This window comes from Perca flavescens, chromosome 2 (genome assembly GCF_004354835.1).
Source record: "Perca flavescens isolate YP-PL-M2 chromosome 2, PFLA_1.0, whole genome shotgun sequence".
Taxonomy (NCBI): Eukaryota; Metazoa; Chordata; class Actinopteri; order Perciformes; family Percidae; genus Perca; species Perca flavescens.
In genome coordinates, this window is record NC_041332.1 from 5168733 (window position 1) to 5196232 (window position 27500).

Genomic DNA, 27500 nt, shown 5'->3' on the forward strand with positions numbered 1-27500 from the left:
AATGCACGATGTAAAGGCTTGAAAGAGCCTCTAGAGGAGCTATCGTAATGCACGATGTAAAGGCTTGAAAGAGCCTCTAGAGGAGCTATCGTAATGCACGATGTGAAGGCTAGAAAGAGCCTCTAGAGGAGCTATCGTAATGCACGATGTAAAGGCTTGAAAGAGCCTCTAGAGGAGCTATCGTAATGCACGATGTAAAGGCTAGAAAGAGCCTCTAGAGGAGCTATCGTAATGCACGATGTGAAGGCTAAAAAGACCCTCTAGAGGAGCTATCGTAATGCATGATGTGAAGGCTAAAAAGACCCTCTAGAGGAGCTATCGTAATGCACGATGTGAAGGCTAAAAAGACCCTCTAGAGGAGCTATCGTAATGCATGATGTGAAGGCTAAAAAGACCCTCTAGAGGAGCTATCGTAATGCATGATGTGAAGGCTAAAAAGACCCTCTAGAGGAGCTATCGTAATGCATGATGTGAAGGCTAAAAGACCCTCTAGAGGAGCTATCGTAATGCAAAAAGATGTGAAGGCTAAAAAGACCCTCTAGAGGAGCTATCGTAATGCGATGTGAAGGCTAAAAAGACCCTCTAGAGGAGCTATGTGCAAGGCTGTGAAAAAAAGACCCTCTAGAGGAGCTATCGTAATGCACGATGTGAAGGCTAAAAAGACCCTCTAGAGGAGCTATTGTAATGCATGCAAAGGCTGAAAGAGCCTGTGAAGGCTAAAAAGACCCTCTAGAGGAGCTATTGTAATGCATGATGTGAAGGCTAAAAAGACCCTCTAGAGGAGCTATCGTAATGCATGATGTGAAGGGCTAAAAAGACCCTCTAGAGGAGCTATCGTAATGCAAGGCGATGTGAAGGCTAAAAAAGACCCTCTAGAGGAGCTATCGTAATGCATGATGTGAAGGCTAAAAAGACCCTCTAGAAGGCTAAAAGGCTAAAAAGACCCTCTAGAGGAGCTATCGTAATGCACGATGTGAAGGCTAAAAAGACCCTCTAGAGGAGCTATTGTAATGCATGATGTGAAGGCTAAAAAGACCCTCTAGAGGAGCTATCGTAATGCATGATGTGAAGGCTAAAAAGACCCTCTAGAGGAGCTATCGTAATGCACGATGTAAAGGCTAAAAAGACCCTCTAGAGGAGCTATCGTAATGCACGATGTGAAGGCTAAAAAGACCCTCTAGAGGAGCTATCGTAATGCACGATGTAAAGGCTAGAAAGACCCTCTAGAGGAGCTATGATGTGAAGGCTAAAAGACCCTCTAGAGGAGCTATCGTAATGCTGTAAAGGCTAAAAGACCCTCTAGAGGAGCTATGTGAAGGCTAAAAAAAGACTCTAGAGGAGCTATCGTAATGCAATAGAAAGACCCTCTAGAGGAGCTATCGTAACGCACGATGTAAAGGCTAGAAAGACCCTCTAGAGGAGCTATCGTAATGCATGATGTGAAGGCTAAAAAGACCCTCTAGAGGAGCTATCGTAATGCACGATGGCTAAAAGACCCTCTAGAGGAGCTAAAAATGACCCTCTAGAGGAGCTATCGTAATGCACGATGTAAAGGCTAAAAAGACCCTCTAGAGGAGCTATCGTAATGCACGATGTAAAGGCTAAAAAGACCCTCTAGAGGAGCTATCGTAATGCACGATGTAAAGGCTAGAAAGAGCCTCTAGAGGAGCTATGTGAAGGCTAGAAAGAGCCTCTAGAGGAGCTATCGTAACGCACGATGTGAAGGCTAGAAAGAGCCTCTAGAGGAGCTATTGTAATGCATGATGCCAGCAGACCCTTCTCAGCTCTCGTGTACCGTGTAACGAATTACAGCGCGCGCTCCCAGCCGCTCCAGCAACCGACGCAACCAGGATGGTATGGATTTTTGCCGATAACGATAGTTCCACCAATCAACTATCGGTTCTTTAATCCCTCCCATGTGGGGGCGCCTGGGTAGCTCACCTGGTAGAGCGTGCGCCCCATGTACAGAGGCTGAGGGCTTGCCGCAGATTCAATTCTAACCTGCGACCCGTTGCTGCATGTCATCCCCCCCATTTAACCCCTCCAATGCAGCAAAAGTAGACTTTATATTTCACAGTTACTGTTTTCCGTCAGATTGTTTACAGATGCAATCGGAAAGAAAGTATGATTCAGGAACCGACTTCACGCCATCGGTTTTAGAAATCTTTCAACAATACTCCGCCCTTTCTAGTAGGGGTGTAAGAACAAATCGATACACTTGATACTGATTTTTATTTTAAAAAATAGTTAGTTCCTAGCAGTGCCTAAGGGTGCCTAACAGTGCCTAACAGTGCCTAGCAGTGCCTAACAGTGCCTAACAGTGCCTAACAGATCCTAGCAGTGCCTAACAGTGCCTAGCAGGGCCTAACAGGGTCTCACAGGGCCTGACTTTTTGCTAGAAGCTAACAACGTAGCTATGGCTGAACTTTAGCATATCAACATTAGCTCACTAAGAACCTGGGAACCACAATCCCAAACTGGTAGTTTGATTTTCTGTGTACTGAATTGTTGACCTAAAGTAAACTTCTTTGACTTTCATGCACATCATGTCTTTCTTTTTAAATATTAGCTTTTCTAAAATTATACTTTAAAAAACATCCCAATATATCTCCTTACGCACAGTATCGAAATATATTTCATTATATTGAATCGTGACCCATGAATTGTATCGCCAGATTCTTGCCGACACACAGCCCTAGTTCCTATCAACTCTCTGTGAGACCCACACTCCAGTCCTCTGACTGTGTCCTCCTCTCCTCTGCAGGAATTTGCTCGTTTCTACCTGAACAGAAGTCAGTCTGATAACCTGGAGACCAAACAGGAATTCCTCAGCAGCACAGGTTGGTGCCTACAAAGAATGTTTTCGTCAGCCATTTCAAGTCTTAAAAGGTGCCCTGCCGCACGTATTTCATGACTTTGTGGTAATTTTTCTACCGTGTGGATAAAATGCCTTGTTTACCTTGTTTCAAGCCATTCTAGCGTGGTATAGAAAGCCTACAGGAAGACTCGGCTCGATTTGTGCCAGTTCTCATTAATATTCAACGAGCTAAGCTGCTTGACTCTGATTGGCTAACAGCTAGCCAATACCTCACAGCGAGAAGGTTCTGGGTTCAAATCCATGTCATCCTGGGCCTTTCTGTGTGGAGTTTGCATGTTCTTCCTGTCTTTGCGTGGGTTTTGTCTGGTTTCATCTAGAGGTGGGCGATATATCGTTTAGACGATAATATCCAAATTGTTGTCTGAACGATATGCAAAATTGGGATATCGGATATTTCATAATTTGTACAATCCGACCCCCCCCAAACATGAAAAGAGCTGAAGGAAGTTAAAGAGAAAACAAATAACACACACTATAACCTTCTAAACAATTATATGTAGCGATTTTAGGGTTTGTTTGACTGTATTTTTTGTACAAAATCACGATCGTCCCGCACGAGAGTAAGCTGCTACTAGTTCTTACCTTGTGTGTTATGACGTTCACTCATGTGTATATTTATACAAGTACGTACAGCCACACTGAACTAATCAATACAGGACCACGATACGACACACTGAACTAATCAATACAGGACCACGATACAACACACTGAACTAATCAATACAGGACCACGATACAACACACTGAACTAATCAATACAGGACCACGATACTACACACTGAACTAATCAATACAGGACCACGATACTACACACTGAACTAATCAATACAGGACCACGATACAACACACTGAACTAATCAATACAGGACCACGATACAACACACTGAACTAATCAATACAGGACCACGATACTACACACTGAACTAATCAATACAGGACCACGATACTACACACTGACCTAATCAATACAGGACCACGATACAACACACTGAACTAATCAATACAGGACCAGGATACAACACACTGAACTAATCAATACAGGACCACGATACGACACACTGAACTAATCAATACAGGACCACGATACTACACACTGACCTAATCAATACAGGACCACGATACAACACACTGAACTAATCAATACAGGACCAGGATACAACACACTGAACTAATCAATACAGGACCACGATACAACACACTGAACTAATCAATACAGGACCACGATACAACACACTGAACTAATCAATACAGGACCACGATACGACACACTGAACTAATCAATACAGGACCACGATACTACACACTGAACTAATCAATACAGGACCACGATACAACACACTGAACTAATCAATACAGGACCACGATACTACACAGATGTTACGAGAGCTTTCCAGGCGGCTCATAACATCCCGGAGGACATAGCCTGGCCGAGCCCTCCAGGTTGTTGTCGGCGCTAGCACGGCGAGCTAACTAGCACGGCGAGCTAGCTAGCACGGCGAGCTAACTAGCACGGCGAGCTAACTAGCACGGCGAGCTAACTAGCACGGCGAGCTAGCTATCTACCGGCAGGATGAGAAAATAACTCAGAATAGACCAGAGGCGGAGGACTGCCTTGTTGTGCACCATGAACGGACCAACTGCAGGATCGTTGCCCAGCACGGCTCACCTGACCTGGAGCCCTGTCGCTAATATACTGACCATTTTATTTACTACGAAAACAGCACACTGCCGTCTACGTAGCCCCCGATGCTAACGTTAGCACAAGTTTGGTTCACTGCTAACCATAGTGAACAAACTGCAACGCGATCACCTGGATACGGGATACAGGGGACTTTAACAAGGTGTCCTTAAAGTCTGTTCCCCTCCAGCTTTCTCCCAGCATGTAGATTGTGTTACTAGAGGGAAGAACACACTAGACCATGTTACTACTACAACTGCTCCTCTCCCTCACCTGGGCCAGTCAGATCACATCCAACTCCTGATCCCAGCATGCATCAGTCAGATCACATCCAACTCCTGATCCCAGCATGCATCCTGGTCAGAAGGACTATACAGCCCAGCAGAAGGACTATCAGAACCTGGTCTGACCCGGCCCTGTCCCAGCTCCAGGACTGCTTCCAATAAGGACATGGTTGTGTGCCATATGTTACAGAACAGAGCCCTTTGTTTATTGTTATGATTTCATCTTGCTTGTACATTTTCCCAAGAGAACCACCAAAATAGCCTCCGTAACAGGGCTTCTTTTAACTTCTAGAAGGATTTCAAAAATATCGTCTGAATATCGATATCGAGATATTGAAAAAAAATATCGAGATATTCATTTTTGTCAATATCTCCCACCCCTAGTTTCATCCCACCATAAAGGACTTCAGTTGAAAATTAGCTGACTGGCTAACACTGGCGCATTTACAGAAATCGTGAGCTTAGATTTATAATCTTCTATCTCCGTTCAGGGTAGTTCTGAGATATTGAGCATCAAAGTTTTTACATCCCAGCTATTTTGTGAGATGGAACCTTTTTATATTATTATTAACTAACTAAGAAAATATTGTTTTTTACAAAAAATAACACCGCACAGGCATTAATAAACACCTTAAGGGATCAGATTATGTCAAAAACTCAATTTCGGCCAAAAGTGGAGATGGAACCTTATAATTCTAAGCTCACGAAATGTTGATTAATGCGCATTGTCCTAATCAAATAAACTTACAACAAGATATGGAGCTTACAGATTCCAAGAAATGCAAGTAAAAATGGTTTTGTATGGCAGGGCACCTTTAAACACAGGCCAGCCAGGTCAGTGTGTCTAACTGGAGTCACTGATGCATATTCATGTCTTTCCTTTTAAAAGACATGAAAGTCTTGAATGACCTCGAGGTGAACAGGAAGATCATCGGGGAGCCGGAGGAGAGCCAGGTGCGCTCGTCCGTCCTGAACGTCTTCAAGAAGGTGAACCACTTCTCCCCTGTCGGAGGACATTTTATTTTATTTAGAAAATATTTGTATTTTGGTTAACCCTCATGTTGTCTTCCCGTCGACCAACGAGCAACTTTTGTTATTTCTGGGTCAAAATTTTAAATGAACACTTAATTTTTTTTTTACATTTTAACTTAACTGTTAATAACTTTTCTCGATGTTTTTGTCGATTTCTTTGAAGTTTTTTTGTCACTTTTTCCGATTATTTTTATTTTTTTTTTCTAGGTATTTTTTTAAATGTTTTTGACAATTTTTCCCCTGCGTTTTTTTAAGCTTTTTCATCAAATCCTTATTCTTACTCTTGTTCTAATGATTATTTCAGCCTTTTATCTCATCCTCTCAAGCATTCCTCCACCACAATGTTTTTGTCGGGGGGTTTTTTCAGCGATTGTTTTTGTCGATTTCTTTCCAGTTTTTTTGTCACTATTTCCGACGTTTTTGTCGATTTTTTTTTTTTTCAGCTATTTTTTAAAATGCTTTTGTCGATTTCTTTTTTTTTCAAGTTTTTTTTTTCGCATTTTGATGTTTTTGTAGATTTAAAAAAAATAAACGTTATTGTCGATTTGTTGTTTTCAGCGATTCTTTTTTTTTTGTCTTTCTTTCCAGTTTTTTTTGTCACTATTTCCAACGTTTTTGTTGATTTTTTTCAGCTATTTTTTAAAATGCTTTTGTAGATTTATTTATTTATTTTCTAAGGTTTTTTTTCGCTATTTGATGTTTTTGTCGATTTGTTTCCAGTTTTTTTGTCACTATTTCCGACATTTTTGCCGATTTCTTTTTTTTCAGCTATTTTTTAAAATGCTTGTCGATTTCTTTTTTTTTTTTTTCAAGGTTTTTTTTTTTGCATTTTGATGTTTTTGTCGATTTTTTTTCAGATAAAAAAAAATAAACGTTATTGTCGATTTGTTGTTTTCAGCGATTCTTAAAAAATGTTTTTGTCGATTTTTTTCCCCTGCGTTTTTTAAGCTTTTTCATTAAATCCTTATTCTTACTCTTGTTCTAATGATCATTTCAGCCTTTTATCTCCTTATCATCTCAAGCATTCCTCCGCCATGATGTTTTTGTAGATTTCTTTTTTTTTCAGCGTTTTTGTTGGTGTTTTTTGCGATTTCTTTCCAGTTTTTTTTGTCACTATTTCCGACGTTTTTGTTGATTTTTTACAGCTATTTTTTAAAATGCTTTTGTAGATTTATTTATTTATTTTCCAAGGTTTTTTTTTCGCTATTTGATGTTTTTGTCGATTTGTTTCCAGTTTTTTTGTCACTATTTCTGACGTTTTTGTTGATTTTTTTTTTTTTTTTTTTCGTGATTTTTTAAAATGCTTTTGGCGATTTTTCTTTTTTTTTTCAAGTTTTTAATTCCGCATTTTGATGTTTTTGTCGATTTTTTTTCAGATAAAAAAAAATAAACGTAATTGTCGATTTCTTGTTTTCAGCGATTCTTAAAAAATGTTTTTGTCAATTTTTTTAAGCTTTTTCATCAAATCCTTATTCTTACTCTTGTTCTAATGATCATTTCAGCCTTTTATCTCCTTATCCTCTCAAGCGTTCCTCCGACACATTTCACTGCACATATTAAAATATGAGTATGTGATGACTAAATCTGTTTGTGTGTCCTGCAGATCTGGCTGATGGCTGCGTGTGTGACGTGCGTGTTCGCCGTCACCCTGTCGGTGTTTCCTGTGATCACGGTGCGAGTTCGGACCGTCTACATGGACAGCGCTGCCTGGGGTGAGACATCTAGGGTTGTACTTAATTCTGCCGGATGTCCCGTCCCCCTTCCTCTGTCTCTGTGGTGGGGTTCTAACCTCCGGTGGATCTGTGAGGACTATGGTTAACTGGTCCTCAGATCTCTGCAGGGTAAATCCAGACAGCTAGCTAGACTATCTGTCTGTCTGCCTGTCTGTCTGTCTGTCTGCCTGCCTATCAGCTAGCTAGACAATCGGTCTGTCTGTCTGTCTGTCTGTCTGCCTGCCTGTCTATCAGCTAGCTAGACGATCGGTCTGTCTGTCTGTCTGTCTGTCTAACTGCTCCTCCGATCTCTGCAGGGTAAATCCAGACAGCTAGCTAGACGATCTGTCTGTCTGTCTGTCTGTCTGTCTGTTTGTCTAACTGCTCCTCCGATCTCTGCAGGGTAAATCCAGACAGCTAGCTAGACGATCTGTCTGTCTGTCTGTCTGTCTGTCTGTCTAACAGCTAGCTAGACGATCTGTCTGTCTGTCTGTCTGCCTGTCTGTCTATCAGCTAGCTAGACGATCGGTCTGTCTGTCTGTCTGTCTGTCTAACTGCTCCTCCGATCTCTGCAGGGTAAATCCAGACAGCTAGCTAGACGATCTGTCTGTCTGTCTGTCTGTCTGTCTGTCTGTCTGTTTGTCTAACTGCTCCTCCGATCTCTGCAGGGTAAATCCAGACAGCTAGCTAGACGATCTGTCTGTCTGTCTGTCTGTCTGTCTGTCTAACAGCTAGCTAGACGATCTGTCTGTCTGTCTGTCTGTCTGCCTGTCTGTCTATCAGCTAGCTAGACGATCGGTCTGTCTGTCTGTCTGTCTGTCTAACTGCTCCTCCGATCTCTGCAGGGTAAATCCAGACAGCTAGCTAGACGATCTGTCTGTCTGTCTGTCTGTCTGTTTGTCTAACTGCTCCTCCGATCTCTGCAGGGTAAATCCAGACAGCTAGCTAGACGATCTGTCTGTCTGTCTGTCTGTCTGTCTGTCTAACAGCTAGCTAGACGATCTGTCTGTCTGTCTGTCTGCCTGTCTGTCTATCAGCTAGCTAGACGATCGGTCTGTCTGTCTGTCTGTCTGTCTAACTGCTCCTCCGATCTCTGCAGGGTAAATCCAGACAGCTAGCTAGACGATCTGTCTGTCTGTCTGTCTGTCTGTCTGTCTGTTTGTCTAACTGCTCCTCCGATCTCTGCAGGGTAAATCCAGACAGCTAGCTAGACGATCTGTCTGTCTGTCTGTCTGTCTGTCTGTCTGTCTAACAGCTAGCTAGACGATCTGTCTGTCTGTCTGTCTGCCTGTCTGTCTATCAGCTAGCTAGACGATCGGGTCTGTCTGTCTGTCTGTCTGTCTAACTGCTCCTCCGATCTCTGCAGGGTAAATCCAGACAGCTAGCTAGACGATCTGTCTGTCTGTCTGTCTGTCTGTTTGTCTAACTGCTCCTCCGATCTCTGCAGGGTAAATCCAGACAGCTAGCTAGACGATCTGTCTGTCTGTCTGTCTGTCTGTCTGTCTGTCTGTCTAACAGCTAGCTAGACGATCTGTCTGTCTGTCTGTCTGCCTGTCTGTCTATCAGCTAGCTAGACGATCGGTCTGTCTGTCTGTCTGTCTGTCTAACTGCTCCTCCGATCTCTGCAGGGTAAATCCAGACAGCTAGCTAGACGATCTGTCTGTCTGTTTGTCTGTCTGTCTGTCTGTTTGTCTAACTGCTCCTCCGATCTCTGCAGGGTAAATCCAGACAGCTAGCTAGACGATCTGTCTGTCTGTCTGTCTGTCTGTCTGTCTAACAGCTAGCTAGACGATCTGTCTGTCTGTCTGTCTGCCTGTCTGTCTATCAGCTAGCTAGACGATCGGTCTGTCTGTCTGTCTGTCTGTCTAACTGCTCCTCCGATCTCTGCAGGGTAAATCCAGACAGCTAGCTAGACGATCTGTCTGTCTGTCTGTCTGTCTGTCTGTCTGTTTGTCTAACTGCTCCTCCGATCTCTGCAGGGTAAATCCAGACAGCTAGCTAGACGATCTGTCTGTCTGTCTGTCTGTCTGTCTGTCTAACAGCTAGCTAGACGATCTGTCTGTCTGTCTGTCTGCCTGTCTGTCTATCAGCTAGCTAGACGATCGGTCTGTCTGTCTGTCTGTCTGTCTAACTGCTCCTCCGATCTCTGCAGGGTAAATCCAGACAGCTAGCTAGACGATCTGTCTGTCTGTCTGTCTGTCTGTCTGTCTGTTTGTCTAACTGCTCCTCCGATCTCTGCAGGGTAAATCCAGACAGCTAGCTAGACGATCTGTCTGTCTGTCTGTCTGTCTGTCTGTCTAACAGCTAGCTAGACGATCTGTCTGTCTGTCTGTCTGCCTGTCTGTCTATCAGCTAGCTAGACGATCGGTCTGTCTGTCTGTCTGTCTGTCTAACTGCTCCTCCGATCTCTGCAGGGTAAATCCAGACAGCTAGCTAGACGATCTGTCTGTCTGTCTGTCTGTCTGTCTGTCTAACAGCTAGCTAGACTATCTGTCTGTCTGCCTGTCTGTCTGTCTGTTTGTCTAACTGCTCCTCCGATCTCTGCAGGGTAAATCCAGACAGCTAGCTAGACGATCTGTCTGTCTGTCTGTCTGTCTGTCTGTCTAACAGCTAGCTAGACTATCTGTCTGTCTGCCTGTCTGTCTGTCTGTTTGTCTAACTGCTCCTCAGATCTCTGCAGGGTAAATCCAGACAGCTAACTAGACTGATAAAATCTCTCTTCATTTTCGTCTACAATCGTCTCCACTTTTTCATACTTCATACTTTTTTTTTTTTTTTTTTTTAGTGTAAAATATCCCTTTCCCATGCTGTGGTTGTTTTTGTCGTTTACTGGTGAAATAAGGAAGAGGCTCAATATTTATATTATTTATTTATTTTTATAACTATTTGACTGAAATGGTTATCAGAAATAATTTATTTAAAAAAAAAAAAAGACTAAAATGTTTTGACTAAAACTTGACTAACAAAATTTTTTGGCAAAAGACGAAGACTAAATTAAAAATAGGTGACAAAATTAACACTACACCAAAACAAGTTCCTTCCGGAGACTATTTTAGCAGAGGCACCGTGGCTCCGTCCGGAGCTTAGCCCCGCCCCCAAGACGACTGTGATTGGTTTAAAGAAATGGTTCACAAATTGTATTCAATAATGTACCCAATTTTGAATTGTGTATTTAAGCAAAGCGATAGATTTACCAAACAACAGCCATGTAGCTGATAAACATTTAAATGCTGATTTAAAAAACTTGGAAAAAAGACGGTAGAAAGAAGGAAGTGAGGCAAGAATATTAACTGTCGCAATAGCCACTGCTAATGCTTGCTCTTGAGGGAATCACTGTAATTGTTGGGGTTTTGGAATTTATAGAGTGTGGTCTAGACCTACTCTATCTGTAAAGTGTCTCGAGATAACTTTTGTTATGATTTGATACTATCAATAAAATTGAATTGAATTGAATAGGTGGAAAATAGTAACAAAAACTTTGTTAAAAGCGACAGACTTATTAAAAAACCACAGTAGAAAGAAGGAAAATAAACTTTGCAAAAAGCAGAAGTGTTTCTTGAAAAAGCAAAAACTTAGACAAACTTGGAGAAAAGAAGAAGAAAGTAGAAAAAAGGAAGGAAGGGAGGGAGTAAGAGAAGGGAGGGAATAAGGGAGGTAGGGAGGGGAAGGAAGGTAGGAAGGCAAGAACAGGTCAAATAGTGACCAAAAAAAAGCGCTCACGTACCCCCGGCTGTCCTCCAGAGTACCCCTAGGGGAAACTCTGAGTTAAAGAAATGCCAATAAACCAGAGCACGTTTTCCTCCCATCCCAGAATGCTGTGTGGACTCGCCAGACCTTCCTCCACAGCGCTGTGGAGGAAGGTCTGGCGATGCGAGACTTTGGCTGCAGTACCGAATGCCATTTTTTGAGCTTCGGTGCTTTTTCAACAGCAAACATTCGAAGCTTCGGCAGCCAGGGAAACCAAACATTTCCAACCGTACTTGAAGGCAGCTTTGGAAAAAGAGAGTACGTTAAAGCGATAGTTCGGACTAATTTACCCGAGGGTCCTTTGCACCATGACCTCGAGCCAAACACCCCCCCCAGAAGCTTTTTTCACCTGGGTCCAACATTGGGAGGGTTAGTGTTATCGGCTGAATAGCTTAGCGCAGATGCTAATGGATCCCAGAGTGTGTCTTGTACATTACCCCACTAATAATGCCCGAAATGATACCAAACTTCTACACTAGTACAAGTAGGTTATGTAATTACAACACCGAAAAGAGATGCAACAAAAAAAAAATTATTAATTTAATGATTAAATAAGGTTAATGTCTCCAAACTTACCTCAATTATAACTTGTCTCCTCCTAGTTATACTACAGCACTTGGCGGGAGGTGAAGCGACTAGTGCTGCCTCCTCTTAGTCGATTAGTCGACTCATCGGTTGTTTTGGTCTTAGTCGACTAAGATTTCTTTAGTCGATTAGTCATTTTTTATGCTTATTCATGCTTGATTATTTATTTCAGGAAACTTCTGAGCACATTTATGGTAAACACAAGATTTAAAGTGGTGCTTTTGCAGGATTAATTGTGGAGAAACTCAGTTTTACAGATGGTTAATTAACTACGTTTATATTGTGCTTTTCTAGTCTTAACCACCTCTCAAAGAGCACAGCTCTGTCAATTAAATCAACTAATCGATTAGTCGACAAAATCCTATAAGTGTTAGTCGACTAAGAATATCTTTAATTCGAGGTTCAGCCCTAGAAGCCACTGCTTCGTTGTTGCCCAAACATCTGGACGAGTGCTTTTTAAAATCAACAACTATCCACTGGGGCTGTCAAAATTGCTCAAAAATGACGTTCGAATATTCCCTCTAAAATAACACCGAATATTGGATAACATCTGGTTGCGCACGCATCCAAGGTGGCGCGCGACATCGTGACGTCAAAATGATGTCATATCCGGCCGAGCCGACGTCGCGCACGGCTCTTTTTTTTTTTCTCCAGCGGCAAAGCGGAAACGGGAAGCCTGAATGAGTTCGCCGACAACGTGATGCCAGGACTCTCAGAGTGACTGCAGGTCTCTCTGGTAAACTTACCGGGTTAAGATGAGTTCTTTTATGGTGAATGAAAGGCTCGATCCCACCAAGTAGCTCATCCAATCAGATAGAAGCACTGACGGTAATGCTGCTGCCAGTTCTGCCGTTGTTTACCTTCTTCTTCTAGTCCGTAGAAAGGGCAGCGTCGGTAGCATTTGCTCATTAGCGCCACCTCTGTTCAGGAGAAGACTGCAGCTAGTGTCGGGACCACCAGCGCAGCTATAAATAGTCACGGAGATCTCATGAGGTCATGCTCCAGCTGGGCTGCGTCCGGTATGTAACGGGCGCGCTAGCAGAGCAGACAGCCAGACAGCCTCTGCTACCGCCAGCGTTTTTTTTCCACTTTTATTTATTTATTTTTTTAATTCGAATATTAATTTTCACCTTCGAAATTTTTTTTTTTTATAAAACAATTCAAATATACAGTACAGGCCAAAAGTTTGGACACACCTTCTCGTTCAATGCGTTTCCTTTTTATTTTCATGACTATTTACATTGTAGATTCTCACTTTCTTTAAATAAACTGCTTTTTCTTTAAAATTCTTATACTGCACTGTACATTTTATTCTTGTCTTTTAATGATCTTAAACTGTTGTTAATTGTTTTAATGCTTTGAAATTGTTTTTAATTGTTTTCTAACTCTTTTTAATGTTTCATGTTTCATGTAAAGCACTTTGAATTGCCTTGTTGCTGAAATGTGCTCTACAAATAAAGCTGCCTTGCCTTGAAGGCATCAGAACTATGAATGAACACATATGGAATTATGTACTTAACAAAAAAGTGTGAAATAACTGAAAACATGTCTTATATTTTAGATTATTCAAAGTAGCCACCCTTTGCTTTTTTTGATAACTCTGCAAACCCTTGGTGTTCTCTCAATGAGCTTCATGAGGTAGTCACCTGAAATGGTTTTACCTTCACAGGTGTGCCTTGTCAGGGTTAATTAGTGGAATTATTTCCCTTATTAATAAAAAAGCAAAGGGTGGCTACTTTGAAGAATCTAAAATATAAGACATGTTTTCAGTTATTTCACACTTTTTAGTTAAGTACATAATTCCATATGTGTTCATTCATAGTTTTGATGCCTTCAGTGAGAATCTACAATGTAAATAGTCATGAAAATAAAAAGGAAACGCATTGAATGAGAAGGTGTGTCCAAACTTTTGGCCTGTAGTGTATATTTGAATTTAGAATATCCGTTGACAGCCCTACTATCCATCCATCAGCCAGTGGATGTGGTGTTTTTGGTTGTCCCACCGGCTCACCCTGCTCTCCATCTCTTCCAGACAACGTGTTCACCTGTGTTTGCTGCTTCATCGTTTTCAACGCCATGGACTTGGTCGGCCGCAGCGCCCCGTCTCTAGTCCAATGGGTGAGTCAGCTGCTCAAAAATTCAGAAATACTTCAATAGTGTAAATAAGGGCACACAACGTTTCAGCCCACAGTTTGGCCAGGTGGGCCGAAACGTCGTGTGCCCTTATTTACACTATTAAAGTATTTCTCTGGAGCATTAAGCTGTCAAAGTCAAAGTCCTGCATTGAACATGTAACTTCAGTAAAAGTCTGGAAGTATCATTGGGAAAATGTAGTTAAAGTATTAAAAGTAAAGAACAATCCTCCCATTGTAGAAAGTGTAAAGTATCCAACCACACACACACACACACACACACACACACACACACACACACACACACACACACACACACACACACTTGTGTGTTTAATGGTCTAATTATCTCAGCTGGACTTGTAGCTGTTATTCTCGGCTAGTTTACTTTAGAATAAAACATCAGATTTTATAAACTACATGTGTTCTGTGTGCAGGAATCTGAATGTGTAAAGTAACTAGTAACTAAAGTAACTAGTAACTAAAGCTGGAACAGATGAATGTAGTGGAGTAACTAAAGTAACTAGTAACTAAAGCTGGAACAGATGAATGTAGTGGAGTAACTAAAGTAACTAGTAACTAAAGCTGTAACAGATGAATGTAGCGGAGTAACTAAAGTAACTAGTAACTAAAGCTGGAACAGATTAATGTAGTGGAGTAACTAAAGTAACTAGTAACTAAAGCTGGAACAGATGAATGTAGAGGAGTAACTAAAGTAACTAGTAACTAAAGCTGGAACAGATTAATGTAGTGGAGTAACTAAAGTAACTAGTAACTAAAGCTGGAACAGATGAATGTAGAGGAGTAACTAAAGTAACTAGTAACTAAAGCTGTAACAGATGAATGTAGCGGAGTAACTAAAGTAACTAGTAACTAAAGCTGTAACAGATGAATGTAGCGGAGTAACTAAAGTAACTAGTAACTAAAGTAACTAGTAACTAAAGCTGTAACAGATGAATGTAGCGGAGTAACTAAAGTAACTAGTAACTAAAGCTGTAACAGATGAATGTAGTGGAGTAACTAAAGTAACTAGTAACTAAAGCTGTAACAGATGAATGTAGTGGAGTAACTAAAGTAACTAGTAACTAAAGCTGTAACAGATGAATGTAGCGGAGTAACTAAAGTAACTAGTAACTAAAGTAACTAGTAACTAAAGCTGGAACAGATGAATGTAGCGGAGTAACTAAAGTAACTAGTAACTAAAGTAACTAGTAACTAAAGCTGGAACAGATGAATGTAGAGGAGTAACTAAAGTAACTAGTAACTAAAGCTGGAACAGATTAATGTAGAGGAGTAACTAAAGTAACTAGTAACTAAAGCTGGAACAGATGAATGTAGAGGAGTAACTAAAGTAACTAGTAACTAAAGTAACTAGTAACTAAAGCTGGAACAGGTGAATGTAGCGGAGTAACTAAAGTAACTAGTAACTAAAGTAACTAGTAACTAAAGCTGTAACAGATGAATGTAGCGGAGTAACTAAAGTAACTAGTAACTAAAGTAACTAGTAACTAAAGCTGTAACAGATGAATGTAGCGGAGTAACTAAAGTAACTAGTAACTAAAGCTGTAACAGATGAATGTAGCGGAGTAACTAAAGTAACTAGTAACTAAAGTAACTAGTAACTAAAGCTGGAACAGATGAATGTAGTGGAGTAACTAAAGTAACTAGTAACTAAAGCTGTAACAGATGAATGTAGCGGAGTAACTAAAGTAACTAGTAACTAAAGTAACTAGTAACTAAAGCTGGAACAGATGAATGTAGCGGAGTAACTAAAGTAACTAGTAACTAAAGCTGGAACAGATGAATGTAGAGGAGTAACTAAAGTAACTAGTAACTAAAGCTGGAACAGATTAATGTAGTGGAGTAACTAAAGTAACTAGTAACTAAAGCTGGAACAGATGAATGTAGAGGAGTAACTAAAGTAACTAGTAACTAAAGCTGGAACAGATGAATGTAGAGGAGTAACTAAAGTAACTAGTAACTAAAGTAACTAGTAACTAAAGCTGGAACAGGTGAATGTAGCGGAGTAACTAAAGTAACTAGTAACTAAAGGAACTAGTCACTAAAGCTGTAACAGATGAATGTAGCGGAGTAACTAAAGTAACTAGTAACTAAAGCTGTAACAGATGAATGTAGCGGAGTAACTAAAGTAACTAGTAACTAAAGCTGTAACAGATGAATGTAGCGGAGTAACTAAAGTAACTAGTAACTAAAGTAACTAGTAACTAAAGCTGGAACAGATGAATGTAGTGGAGTAACTAAAGTAACTAGTAACTAAAGCTGTAACAGATGAATGTAGCGGAGTAACTAAAGTAACTAGTAACTAAAGTAACTAGTAACTAAAGCTGGAACAGATGAATGTAGCGGAGTAACTAAAGTAACTAGTAACTAAAGTAACTAGTAACTAAAGCTGGAACAGATGAATGTAGAGGAGTAACTAAAGTAACTAGTAACTAAAGTAACTAGTAACTAAAGCTGGAACATATGAATGTAGAGGAGTAACTAAAGTAACTAGTAACTAAAGTAACTAGTAACTAAAGCTGGAACAGATGAATGTAGTGGAGTAACTAAAGTAATTAGTAACTAAAGCTGGAACAGATGAATGTAGAGGAGTAACTAAAGTAACTAGTAACTAAAGCTGGAACAGATGAATGTAGAGGAGTAACTAAAGTAACTAGTAACTAAAGCTGTAACAGATTAATGTAGTGGAGTAACTAAAGTAACTAGTTACTAAAGCTGGAACAGATTAATGTAGTGGAGTAACTAAAGTAACTAGTAACTAAAGCTGGAACAGATGAATGTAGGGGAGTAACTAAAGTAACTAGTACCTAAAGCTGGAACAGGTAATGTAACTAAAACTAGTAACTAAAGCTGTAACAGATTAATGTAGTGGAGTAACTAAAGTAACTAGTAACTAAAGCTGGAACAGGTGAATGTAGGGGAGTAACTAAAGTAACTAGTAACTAAAGCTGTAACAGATTAATGTAGCGGAGTAACTGAAGTAACTAGTAACTAAAGCTGGAACAGATGAATGTAGCGGAGTAACTAAAGTAACTAGTAACTAAAGTAACTAGTAACTAAAGCTGGAACAGATGAATGTAGTGGAGTAACTAAAGTAACTAGTAACTAAAGCTGGAACAGATGAATGTAGCGGAGTAACTAAAGTAACTAGTAACTAAAGCTGGAACAGATGAATGTAGTGGAGTAACTAAAGTAACTAGTAACTAATGCTGTAACAGATGAATGTAGCGGAGTAACTAAAGTAACTAGTAACTAAAGCTGGAACAGATGAATGTAGCGGAGTAACTAAAGTAACTAGTAACTAAAGTAACTAGTAACTAAAGCTGGAACAGATGAATGTAGCGGAGTAACTAAAGTAACTAGTAACTAAAGTAACTAGTAACTAAAGCTGGAACAGATGAATGTAGCGGAGTAACTAAAGTAACTAGTAACTAAAGCTGGAACATATGAATGTAGAGAAGTAACTAAAGTAACTAGTAACTAAAGTAACTAGTAACTAAAGCTGGAACAGATGAATGTAGCGGACTAACTAAAGTAACTAGTAACTAAAGCTGTAACAGATGAATGTAGCTGAGTAACTAAAGTAACTAGTAACTAAAGCTGGAACAGATGAATGTAGTGGAGTAACTAAAGTAACTAGTAACTAAAGCTGTAACAGATGAATGTAGCGGTAACTAAAGTAACTAGTAACTAAAGCTGGAACAGATGAATGTAGCGGAGTAACTAAAGTAACTAGTAACTAAAGCTGGAACAGATGAATGTAGCGGAGTAACTAAAGTAACTAGTAACTAAAGCTGTAACAGATGAATGTAGCGAAGTAACTAAAGTAACTAGTAACTAAAGCTGGAACAGATGAATGTAGCGGAGTAACTAAAGTAACTAGTAACTAAAGCTGGAACAGGTGAATGTAGGGGAGTAACTAAAGTAACTAGTAACTAAAGCTGTAACAGATTAATGTAGCGGAGTAACTGAAGTAACTAGTAACTAAAGCTGGAACAGATGAATGTAGCGGAGTAACTAAAGTAACTAGTAACTAAAGTAACTAGTAACTAAAGCTGGAACAGATGAATGTAGCGGAGTAACTAAAGTAACTAGTAACTAAAGCTGGAACAGATGAATGTAGCGGAGTAACTAAAGTAACTAGTAACTAAAGTAACTAGTAACTAAAGCTGGAACAGATGAATGTAGTGGAGTAACTAAAGTAACTAGTAACTAAAGCTGTAACAGATGAATGTAGCGGAGTAACTAAAGTAACTAGTAACTAAAGCTGGAACAGATGAATGTAGCGGAGTAACTAAAGTAACTAGTAACTAAAGTAACTAGTAACTAAAGCTGGAACAGATGAATGTAGCGGAGTAACTAAAGTAACTAGTAACTAAAGCTGGAACAGATGAATGTAGCGGAGTAACTAAAGTAACTAGTAACTAAAGCTGGAACATATGAATGTAGAGGAGTAACTAAAGTAACTAGTAACTAAAGCTGGAACAGATGAATGTAGCTGAGTAACTAAAGTAACTAGTAACTAAAGCTGGAACAGATGAATGTAGCGGAGTAACTAAAGCAACTAGTAACTAAAGCTGGAACAGATGAATGTAGCGGAGTAACTAAAGTAACTAGTAACTAAAGCTGGAACAGATGAATGTAGCGGAGTAACTAAAGTAACTAGTAACTAAAGCTGTAACAGATGAATGTAGCGAAGTAACTAAAGTAACTAGTAACTAAAGCTGGAACAGATGAATGTAGCGGAGTAACTAAAGTAACTAGTAACTAAAGCTGGAACAGGTGAATGTAGGGGAGTAACTAAAGTAACTAGTAACTAAAGCTGGAACAGATGAATGTAGCGGAGTAACTAAAGTAACTAGTAACTAAAGCTGTAACAGATGAATGTAGCGGAGTAACTAAAGTAACTAGTAACTAAAGCTGGAACAGGTGAATGTAGGGGAGTAACTAAAGTAACTAGTAACTAAAGCTGGAACAGATGAATGTAGCGGAGTAACTAAAGTAACTAGTAACTAAAGCTGGAACAGATGAATGTAGCGGAGTAACTAAAGTAACTAGTAACTAAAGCTGGAACAGATGAATGTAGCGAAGTAACTAAAGTAACTAGTACCTAAAGCTGGAACAGGTGAATGTAGGGGAGTAACTAAAGTAACTAGTAACTAAAGCTGTAACAGATTAATGTAGTGGAGTAACTAAAGTAACTAGTAACTAAAGCTGGAACAGGTGAATGTAGGGGAGTAACTAAAGTAACTAGTAACTAAAGCTGTAACAGATTAATGTAGCGGAGTAACTGAAGTAACTAGTAACTAAAGCTGGAACAGATGAATGTAGCGGAGTAACTAAAGTAACTAGTAACTAAAGTAACTAGTAACTAAAGCTGGAACAGATGAATGTAGTGGAGTAACTAAAGTAACTAGTAACTAAAGCTGGAACAGATGAATGTAGCGGAGTAACTAAAGTAACTAGTAACTAAAGCTGGAACAGATGAATGTAGTGGAGTAACTAAAGTAACTAGTAACTAATGCTGTAACAGATGAATGTAGCGGAGTAACTAAAGTAACTAGTAACTAAAGCTGGAACAGATGAATGTAGCGGAGTAACTAAAGTAACTAGTAACTAAAGTAACTAGTAACTAAAGCTGGAACAGATGAATGTAGCGGAGTAACTAAAGTAACTAGTAACTAAAGTAACTAGTAACTAAAGCTGGAACAGATGAATGTAGCGGAGTAACTAAAGTAACTAGTAACTAAAGCTGGAACATATGAATGTAGAGAAGTAACTAAAGTAACTAGTAACTAAAGTAACTAGTAACTAAAGCTGGAACAGATGAATGTAGCGGACTAACTAAAGTAACTAGTAACTAAAGCTGTAACAGATGAATGTAGCTGAGTAACTAAAGTAACTAGTAACTAAAGCTGGAACAGATGAATGTAGTGGAGTAACTAAAGTAACTAGTAACTAAAGCTGTAACAGATGAATGTAGCGAAGTAACTAAAGTAACTAGTAACTAAAGCTGGAACAGATGAATGTAGCGGAGTAACTAAAGTAACTAGTAACTAAAGCTGGAACAGATGAATGTAGCGGAGTAACTAAAGTAACTAGTAACTAAAGCTGTAACAGATGAATGTAGCGAAGTAACTAAAGTAACTAGTAACTAAAGCTGGAACAGATGAATGTAGCGGAGTAACTAAAGTAACTAGTAACTAAAGCTGGAACAGGTGAATGTAGGGGAGTAACTAAAGTAACTAGTAACTAAAGCTGTAACAGATTAATGTAGCGGAGTAACTGAAGTAACTAGTAACTAAAGCTGGAACAGATGAATGTAGCGGAGTAACTAAAGTAACTAGTAACTAAAGTAACTAGTAACTAAAGCTGTAACAGATGAATGTAGCGGAGTAACTAAAGTAACTAGTAACTAAAGCTGGAACAGATGAATGTAGCGGAGTAACTAAAGTAACTAGTAACTAAAGTAACTAGTAACTAAAGCTGGAACAGATGAATGTAGTGGAGTAACTAAAGTAACTAGTAACTAAAGCTGTAACAGATGAATGTAGCGGAGTAACTAAAGTAACTAGTAACTAAAGCTGGAACAGATGAATGTAGCGGAGTAACTAAAGTAACTAGTAACTAAAGTAACTAGTAACTAAAGCTGGAACAGATGAATGTAGCGGAGTAACTAAAGTAACTAGTAACTAAAGCTGGAACATATGAATGTAGCGGAGTAACTAAAGTAACTAGTAACTAAAGCTGGAACAGATGAATGTAGCGGAGTAACTAAAGTAACTAGTAACTAAAGCTGTAACAGATGAATGTAGCGAAGTAACTAAAGTAACTAGTAACTAAAGCTGGAACAGATGAATGTAGCGGAGTAACTAAAGTAACTAGTAACTAAAGCTGGAACAGGTGAATGTAGGGGAGTAACTAAAGTAACTAGTAACTAAAGCTGGAACAGATGAATGTAGCGGAGTAACTAAAGTAACTAGTAACTAAAGCTGGAACAGATGAATGTAGCGGAGTAACTAAAGTAACTAGTAACTAAAGCTGGAACAGATGAATGTAGCGGAGTAACTAAAGTAACTAGTATTAGGGGACCACTAAGGTCTATATAAAAGAGGCTTCAGATACAGTATTAGGGGACCACTAAGGTCTATATAAAAGAGACTTCAGATACAGTATTAGGGGACCACTAAGGTCTATATAAAAGAGACTTCAGATACAGTATTAGAGGACCACTAAGGTCTATATAAAAGAGACTTCAGATACAGTATTAGGGGACCACTAAGGTCTATATAAAAGAGACTTCAGATACAGTATTAAAAGGACCACTAAGGTCTATATAAAAAAAAGAGACTTCAGATACAGTATTAGAGGACCACTAAGGTCTATATAAAAGAGACTTCAGATACAGTATTAGGGGACCACTAAGGTCTATATAAAAGAGACTTCAGATACAGTATTAGAGGACCACTAAGGTCTATATAAAAGAGACTTCAGATACAGTATTAGGGGACCACTAAGGTCTATATAAAAGAGACTTCAGATACAGTATTAGAGGACCACTAAGGTCTATATAAAAGAGACTTCAGATACAGTATTAGGGGACCACTAAGGTCTATATAAAAGAGACTTCAGATACAGTATTAGAGGACCACTAAGGTCTATATAAAAGCATCCAAAAAGCAGCATGTAAAAGGACCTTTAAGTACATTTCTGGAGTAAATGTACTTAGTTACATTCCACCCGTTTACTGTATTATAACATATCACAATGTCGATGTTTTGTGCAGCCTTCGAAGGAGAGCCGTGTGTTTCCCGTGGCCGTGTTGTCCCGTGTGGTCTTCATCCCTCTGCTCATGATGTGTAACGTCCAGGACTCCAGACTCTCCGTCTTCTTCAGCCACGACGCTGCCTTCGTCATCATCATGGCTCTGTTTTCCTTCTCCAACGGCTACCTGGCGAGCCTCTGCATGGCCTACGCTCCACAGTGAGTCTGGGTTACGTCCCGTAGTGCTAGTGCTAAACCAGATGTATTCAGTATTTGAGAGAGCCCAACCGATAAAGGATTTTTAAAAGGTGCCCTGCCACACAAAACCGATTTTATTTGCATTTTTTAAAAATCTGTCAGGTCCATATGTGTTTGTATAATGTGAAAATGAACTGCTACCTCCTCTGTCAGCTCTAGCCACTGGACAGAAATAAACAGAGAAATCAGACCAATCACAACAGCTGGTCAGTATGACATCATACTGCCTGAGCTCATTACTATTCATGAGCTCGCCCTGTTGCGCTGGATAAAGGATGCTGACAGCCAGGCTCTCATTGGCTAGTTGTTAGCCAATCAGAGTCAAACAGCTTAGCTTGTTGAATATTAATGAGAACTGGCAGAAAGAGTCCATGGTAGAACTTCAGACATTAGCACAAAGTAATGAAATACATGTAGCAGGGCACCTTTAAGGCCGATATCGATACAAATATTTGGTGATTTAAAAATCCGATATTCTGATATATATCAGCCGAGATATATATATATATATATATATATATATATATATATATATATTTTTTAATAAACTTGTTTGTTTTATTGTCACAACAGAACATCAAAATATATTAAAGTTCTGATAAATAAAATTAATTTATCAGAATCATTTATTTGTCATATAAATGTGCCCTGACAGTACCTAGGTAAGGACTACTAGCCAGTCAGAAGCAGAGTATGAGGCCCTGACAGTACCTAGGTAAGGACTACTAGCCAGTCAGAAGCAGAGTATGAGGGCCCTGACAGTACCTAGGTAAGGACTACTAGCCAGTCAGAAGCAGAGTATGAGGGTGTACCATGCTAGCAGCTAGGCGAGCATTATAACGTGTGTTACAAAGTGACCACGTTGGTCTCTGAAGTAAAGGCTGGACTACAATAGAGCTGTTTGGAGCAGTTTGTGAACAGTGTTATCTGTTGGAGATGGTAACTCCCTTTGGGGGGGACTTACAACCCCAAAAAAGCACAATATGAGCACTTTAACATTAAAGTACTTGTCTTAATTTAAGGAATCAACTGGGGGAAGATTCATGCTGATATCTGATTTCTGTAGTGCCATGTCGTGAGTGATTGTGTGTGTGTGTGTGTGCGTTTGTCTCCATCAGGTTAGTGCGGAGTAAAGACTGCGAGACGGCCGGGTCCCTGATGACCTTCTTCCTGGTTCTGGGTCTGGCGCTGGGAGCGTCTTTCTCCTTCCTACTGGGACAGCTGGTTTAGACGACTAGGGACTAGGAGACAGCCTGAAACTCAAACAAGGCAAAAGCACCAACGTGTGATGAAATGTCAGTTTCATCCTGTCAAAGAAGCACAAAAAGAATGAACCCAAGCTAAAGCACTTTGCATTAGGACTCATTTTGTAAACACATTCAAAATAGTGATGTTTGTATAAGATGAATTTTATTTTTAGTCCCACCACTGGTGAGAAGAAACGACAGAGCCCTTTAAGGTCGCTTTCACACATGCCTTATTTATTTTGGTTGAATTACACTAGAGTTGGTGTCCCCAGTTTGTTCAGTCCTTCCAGAAAAAATTGGAGTTTTTGTGTGATTGTTGCAGGCAAAAATCCTTGATTATTTGGCACGGTTTCTTAAAAAAATGCGTTGAAATATGCAAGATATTTATGCAATTTTATGCGATGAAATTGTGGGAACTTGCAAAAACTGGTGTTCGATGAAAAAGAGAATACAGTGGTGACATCACAGCGACGTTGCGCTCCTATTGGCTACAGATTCTAAATCTGTGTCGACCAGTGAGGGTTTTACGGGTTCACAGAAGTCAAACAGGGATTAATTTTATACTTTTTATTTTACAAGATTTAAAAAAATTGTAGAGTGCGTGTCGATCACTAGACTTCTGTTAATTTTTTATATTTGTGTTTTTTGTTTTTATATCTTTTTTTATATAAATATTTTGTGTATTTTTATATATTATTTATGCATTTTGGGTTTTTTTTGGCATTTTTTACTTTACTTTGTTTTTTATAATATACAGAATTTTGAATGTTCAGGTTTTTTGTTTCAAGGGATCAATATATATATATTAATTAATGTTTACGTCATACTGCTGGGTGTGTTTTTACTTTGTTTTTCTTATTTATGTAGTTTTTTGTACCATGACGAGGCTCTTTAATAAGATTGTTATAAACTGTTATAAAATGTAATTTTCTGTTTGCTCTTCATTGAAAAAGTGCACAAAATTGTCACTGTTACGTGTGTGTTTTCTATTATTATTTTTTACAAGTCAGCTCTGTGCTGAAACAGAAATCATTTAAATTAATTTAATTCAATTAATGTCAGACTTTTCACTAATAAGGAATTTGTCTCGTGTCTCGGCATCATGACGGACACAGTAAACGACAGGAGAAGAGACAAAGCAAACTTTTTGTTGCCTTTTTCAAGGTTTTTTTGACAATGGTTTTGGATATTTTTGTCGCCTTTTTTCAAGCTTTTTAGGACAATTATTTTCAATGTTTTTGTCTTCTTTTTCATGTTTTTTTTGTAGCATTTTTTTGGACATTTTTGTTGCTTCTTTTAAATACGTGCAGACACGTCCCGGTTCCTCCGCTACATAGTTGGAGATCTCATACCAAATTGTACTGCTAAAGTCATACCTGCAAACTAGTCGCTTTTCGGCGAAAATCGCCGTTTTAAATGGGAAAATGTCAGCCACGTGAATCGTGTAGATCCAAAGAGTTTTTATTTGCGGGGGGGCGGCTGTCCGAGACCTGGTGCTAATACGGCGCCGATGCCTTAACGATCGTTATCTACCGGACCGAATAGTGACGCGGATTTCGGTGCCACTTAAAGGCCTTCGCTTCTCTCTGATGCTCCTAAATGGACATTAGAGGGAACTGAAACCTCGCCGCACGGGACGCTAGTTACGGTAACACTACACTCGACAGCAGGTAACATTAGCCTACCGTTAGCTAGTTAACACTACACTCGACAGCATGGTAACGTTAGCCAACCGTTAGCTAGTTAACACTACACTCAACAGCATGGTAACGTTAGCCAACCGTTAGCTAGTTAACACTACACTCGACAGCATGGTAACGTTAGCCAACCGTTAGCTGGTTAACACTACACTCGACAGCATGGTAACGTTAGCCAACCGTTAGCTAGTTAACACTACACTCGACAGCATGGTAACGTTAGCCAACCGTTAGCTAGTTAACACTACACTCGACAGCAGGTAACGTTAGCCAACCGTTAGCTAGTTAACACTACACTCGACAGCAGCTAACGTTAGGCTACCGCTAGCTAGTTAACACTACACTCAACAGCAGGTAACGTTAGCCAACCGTTAGCTAGTTAACACTACACTCAACAGCAGGTAACGTTAGCCAACCGTTAGCTAGTTAACACTACACTCGACAGCAGCTAACGTTAGGCTACCGCTAGCTAGTTAACACTACACTCAACAGCAGGTAACGTTAGCCAACCGTTAGCTAGTTAACACTACACTCGACAGCATGGTAACGTTAGCCAACCGTTAGCTGGTTAACACTACACTCGACAGCATGGTAACGTTAGCCAACCGTTAGCTGGTTAACACTACACTCGACAGCAGGTAACGCTAGCCTACCGTTAGCTAGTTAACACTACACTCGACAGCATGGTAACGTTAGCCAACCGTTAGCTGGTTAACACTACACTCGACAGCATGGTAACGTTAGCCAACCGTTAGCTAGTTAACACTACACTCGACAGCAGGTAACGTTAGCCTACCGTTAGCTAGCAGCTGGAGTAAACACGGTTAAAATGCTGACAGCTAAATGGTGTAAAAGTGTCACCTTTTTCAGCCCTTCTGAGTTTGCAGGTATGTAAAGTCATGAATCATAAATATAAAGAAATCTACAATAACAAATATGTAAAGTATATATTATATATTATTATATATTATATATAGGGGTGGTGTTGGAGGAGTGGATATGACACATGCCTTTGGTGTGGGAGATCTGGGTTTGATTCCCACTGCGATACATCAACCAGTGTGTCCCTGAGCAAGACACTTAACCCCTAGCTTCTCCAGAGGTGTGCAGCCTCTGACTGGAAGTCGCTTTCGATAGAAGCGTCAGCTAAATGACATGTAATATAATATTTTTTTAAATGAAAAGAGCTGCACAGTGTTTAAAACAGAGAGGATTGAGTGTACAAAATATTGACTAAAGAATGAAGACAATGTGAGGGAAATAACTTTTGGACATCACATGATTTCCGTTTTGTAAACAAGCCTCGTGGAAGATGAGTGAAAACATCAGACAGAGTTAGATCAGACATTTATTACCAACTGTAGAAACTGTTTGAGTTTCGGTGAACAAGCTGCATAAACTGTTATAAAAGGTGCCCTGCCACACGTATTTCATGACTTTGTGGTGATGTCTGAAGTTCTACCGTGGACTCTGTAACATGTTTTGTGGATAAAATGCCTTGGTTACCTTGTTTCAAGCCATTCTAGCGTGGTATAGAAAGCCTGCAGGAAGACTCAGCTCGATTTGTACCAGTTCTCATTAATATTCACAAAGCTAAGCTGCTTGACTCTGATTGGTTAACAGCTAGCCAATGAGAGCCTGGCTGTCAGCATCCTTTACCCAGCCCAACTAGGCGAGTTCATGAATAGTAATGAGCTCAGGCAGTATGATGTCAGACTGACCAGCTTTTGTGATTGGTCTGATTTCTCGGTTTATTTCTGTTCAATGGCTAGAGCTGACAGAGGAGGTAGCAGTTCATTTTCACATTCACAACATCACACACACACACACACACACACACACACATATGGACCTAACAGATTTCAAAAAATGCAAATAAAAACGGTTTTGCATGGCAGGGCACCTTTAAATATTTGAAATGAGCAACTGAATCCGTTTCTTTTCCGAGCCTGGAGCCTCTTGTTGTCGTTTCCTCCGGCCCGGCCCTTTTCTTTTCCTCTGACCTCTCGCTGCTGCCTTCCTCCCATTCTTTCCTCTCCTCGACCGGGAACGAAAAGGAAAAGTTACGACAAAGACTTCGAGGTTATTCAGCGTTTTAAAAATAAATCAGCAGAAGAAGAAACGATAGAGAGAAGCTGCGGACTTCAGCTGCAGACTTCACTTGATTTTGTCTGATTTTCACAGATTTCTCAGATTGTTCATTGGTCACACTCATAGGCGTAATTTAAGGGGTGGAACCCCCCTAATAATAACAACTGGGCATTTTTAAAAGGGTTTTTTTGGACAATTTTTGTCGCCTTTTTCAAGGTTTTCTGCCAATTGTTTTGGATGTTTTTGTTGCCTTTAAAACAAAAAAAATTTGGACCATTTTTTTCAACGTTTCTGTCGCCTTTTCCAAGTTTTTTTGACCATTATTTTTCAATGTTTTGGTCTCCTTTTCGAGATTTTTTTTGACCATTTTTGGA

The 27500-nt window shown here is 39.7% G+C and overlaps 1 protein-coding gene across 1 annotated transcript in view; it reads left to right on the forward strand.

The window, feature by feature from the left end:
• LOC114572288 (equilibrative nucleoside transporter 2-like) overlaps positions 1-23402 on the forward strand; it is a 34898-nt gene extending 11496 nt beyond the window's left edge. Inside the window, exons 8-13 of the mRNA XM_028603865.1 lie at positions 2765-2840; positions 5730-5827; positions 7476-7584; positions 13949-14034; positions 21856-22052; positions 23210-23402. Coding sequence (XP_028459666.1) covers positions 2765-2840; positions 5730-5827; positions 7476-7584; positions 13949-14034; positions 21856-22052; positions 23210-23321 — 678 coding nt within the window. The 3' untranslated portion in view covers positions 23322-23402. The remainder of the gene's footprint in view (positions 1-2764; positions 2841-5729; positions 5828-7475; positions 7585-13948; positions 14035-21855; positions 22053-23209) is intronic.
• The last annotated feature ends 4098 nt before the right edge of the window (positions 23403-27500 follow it).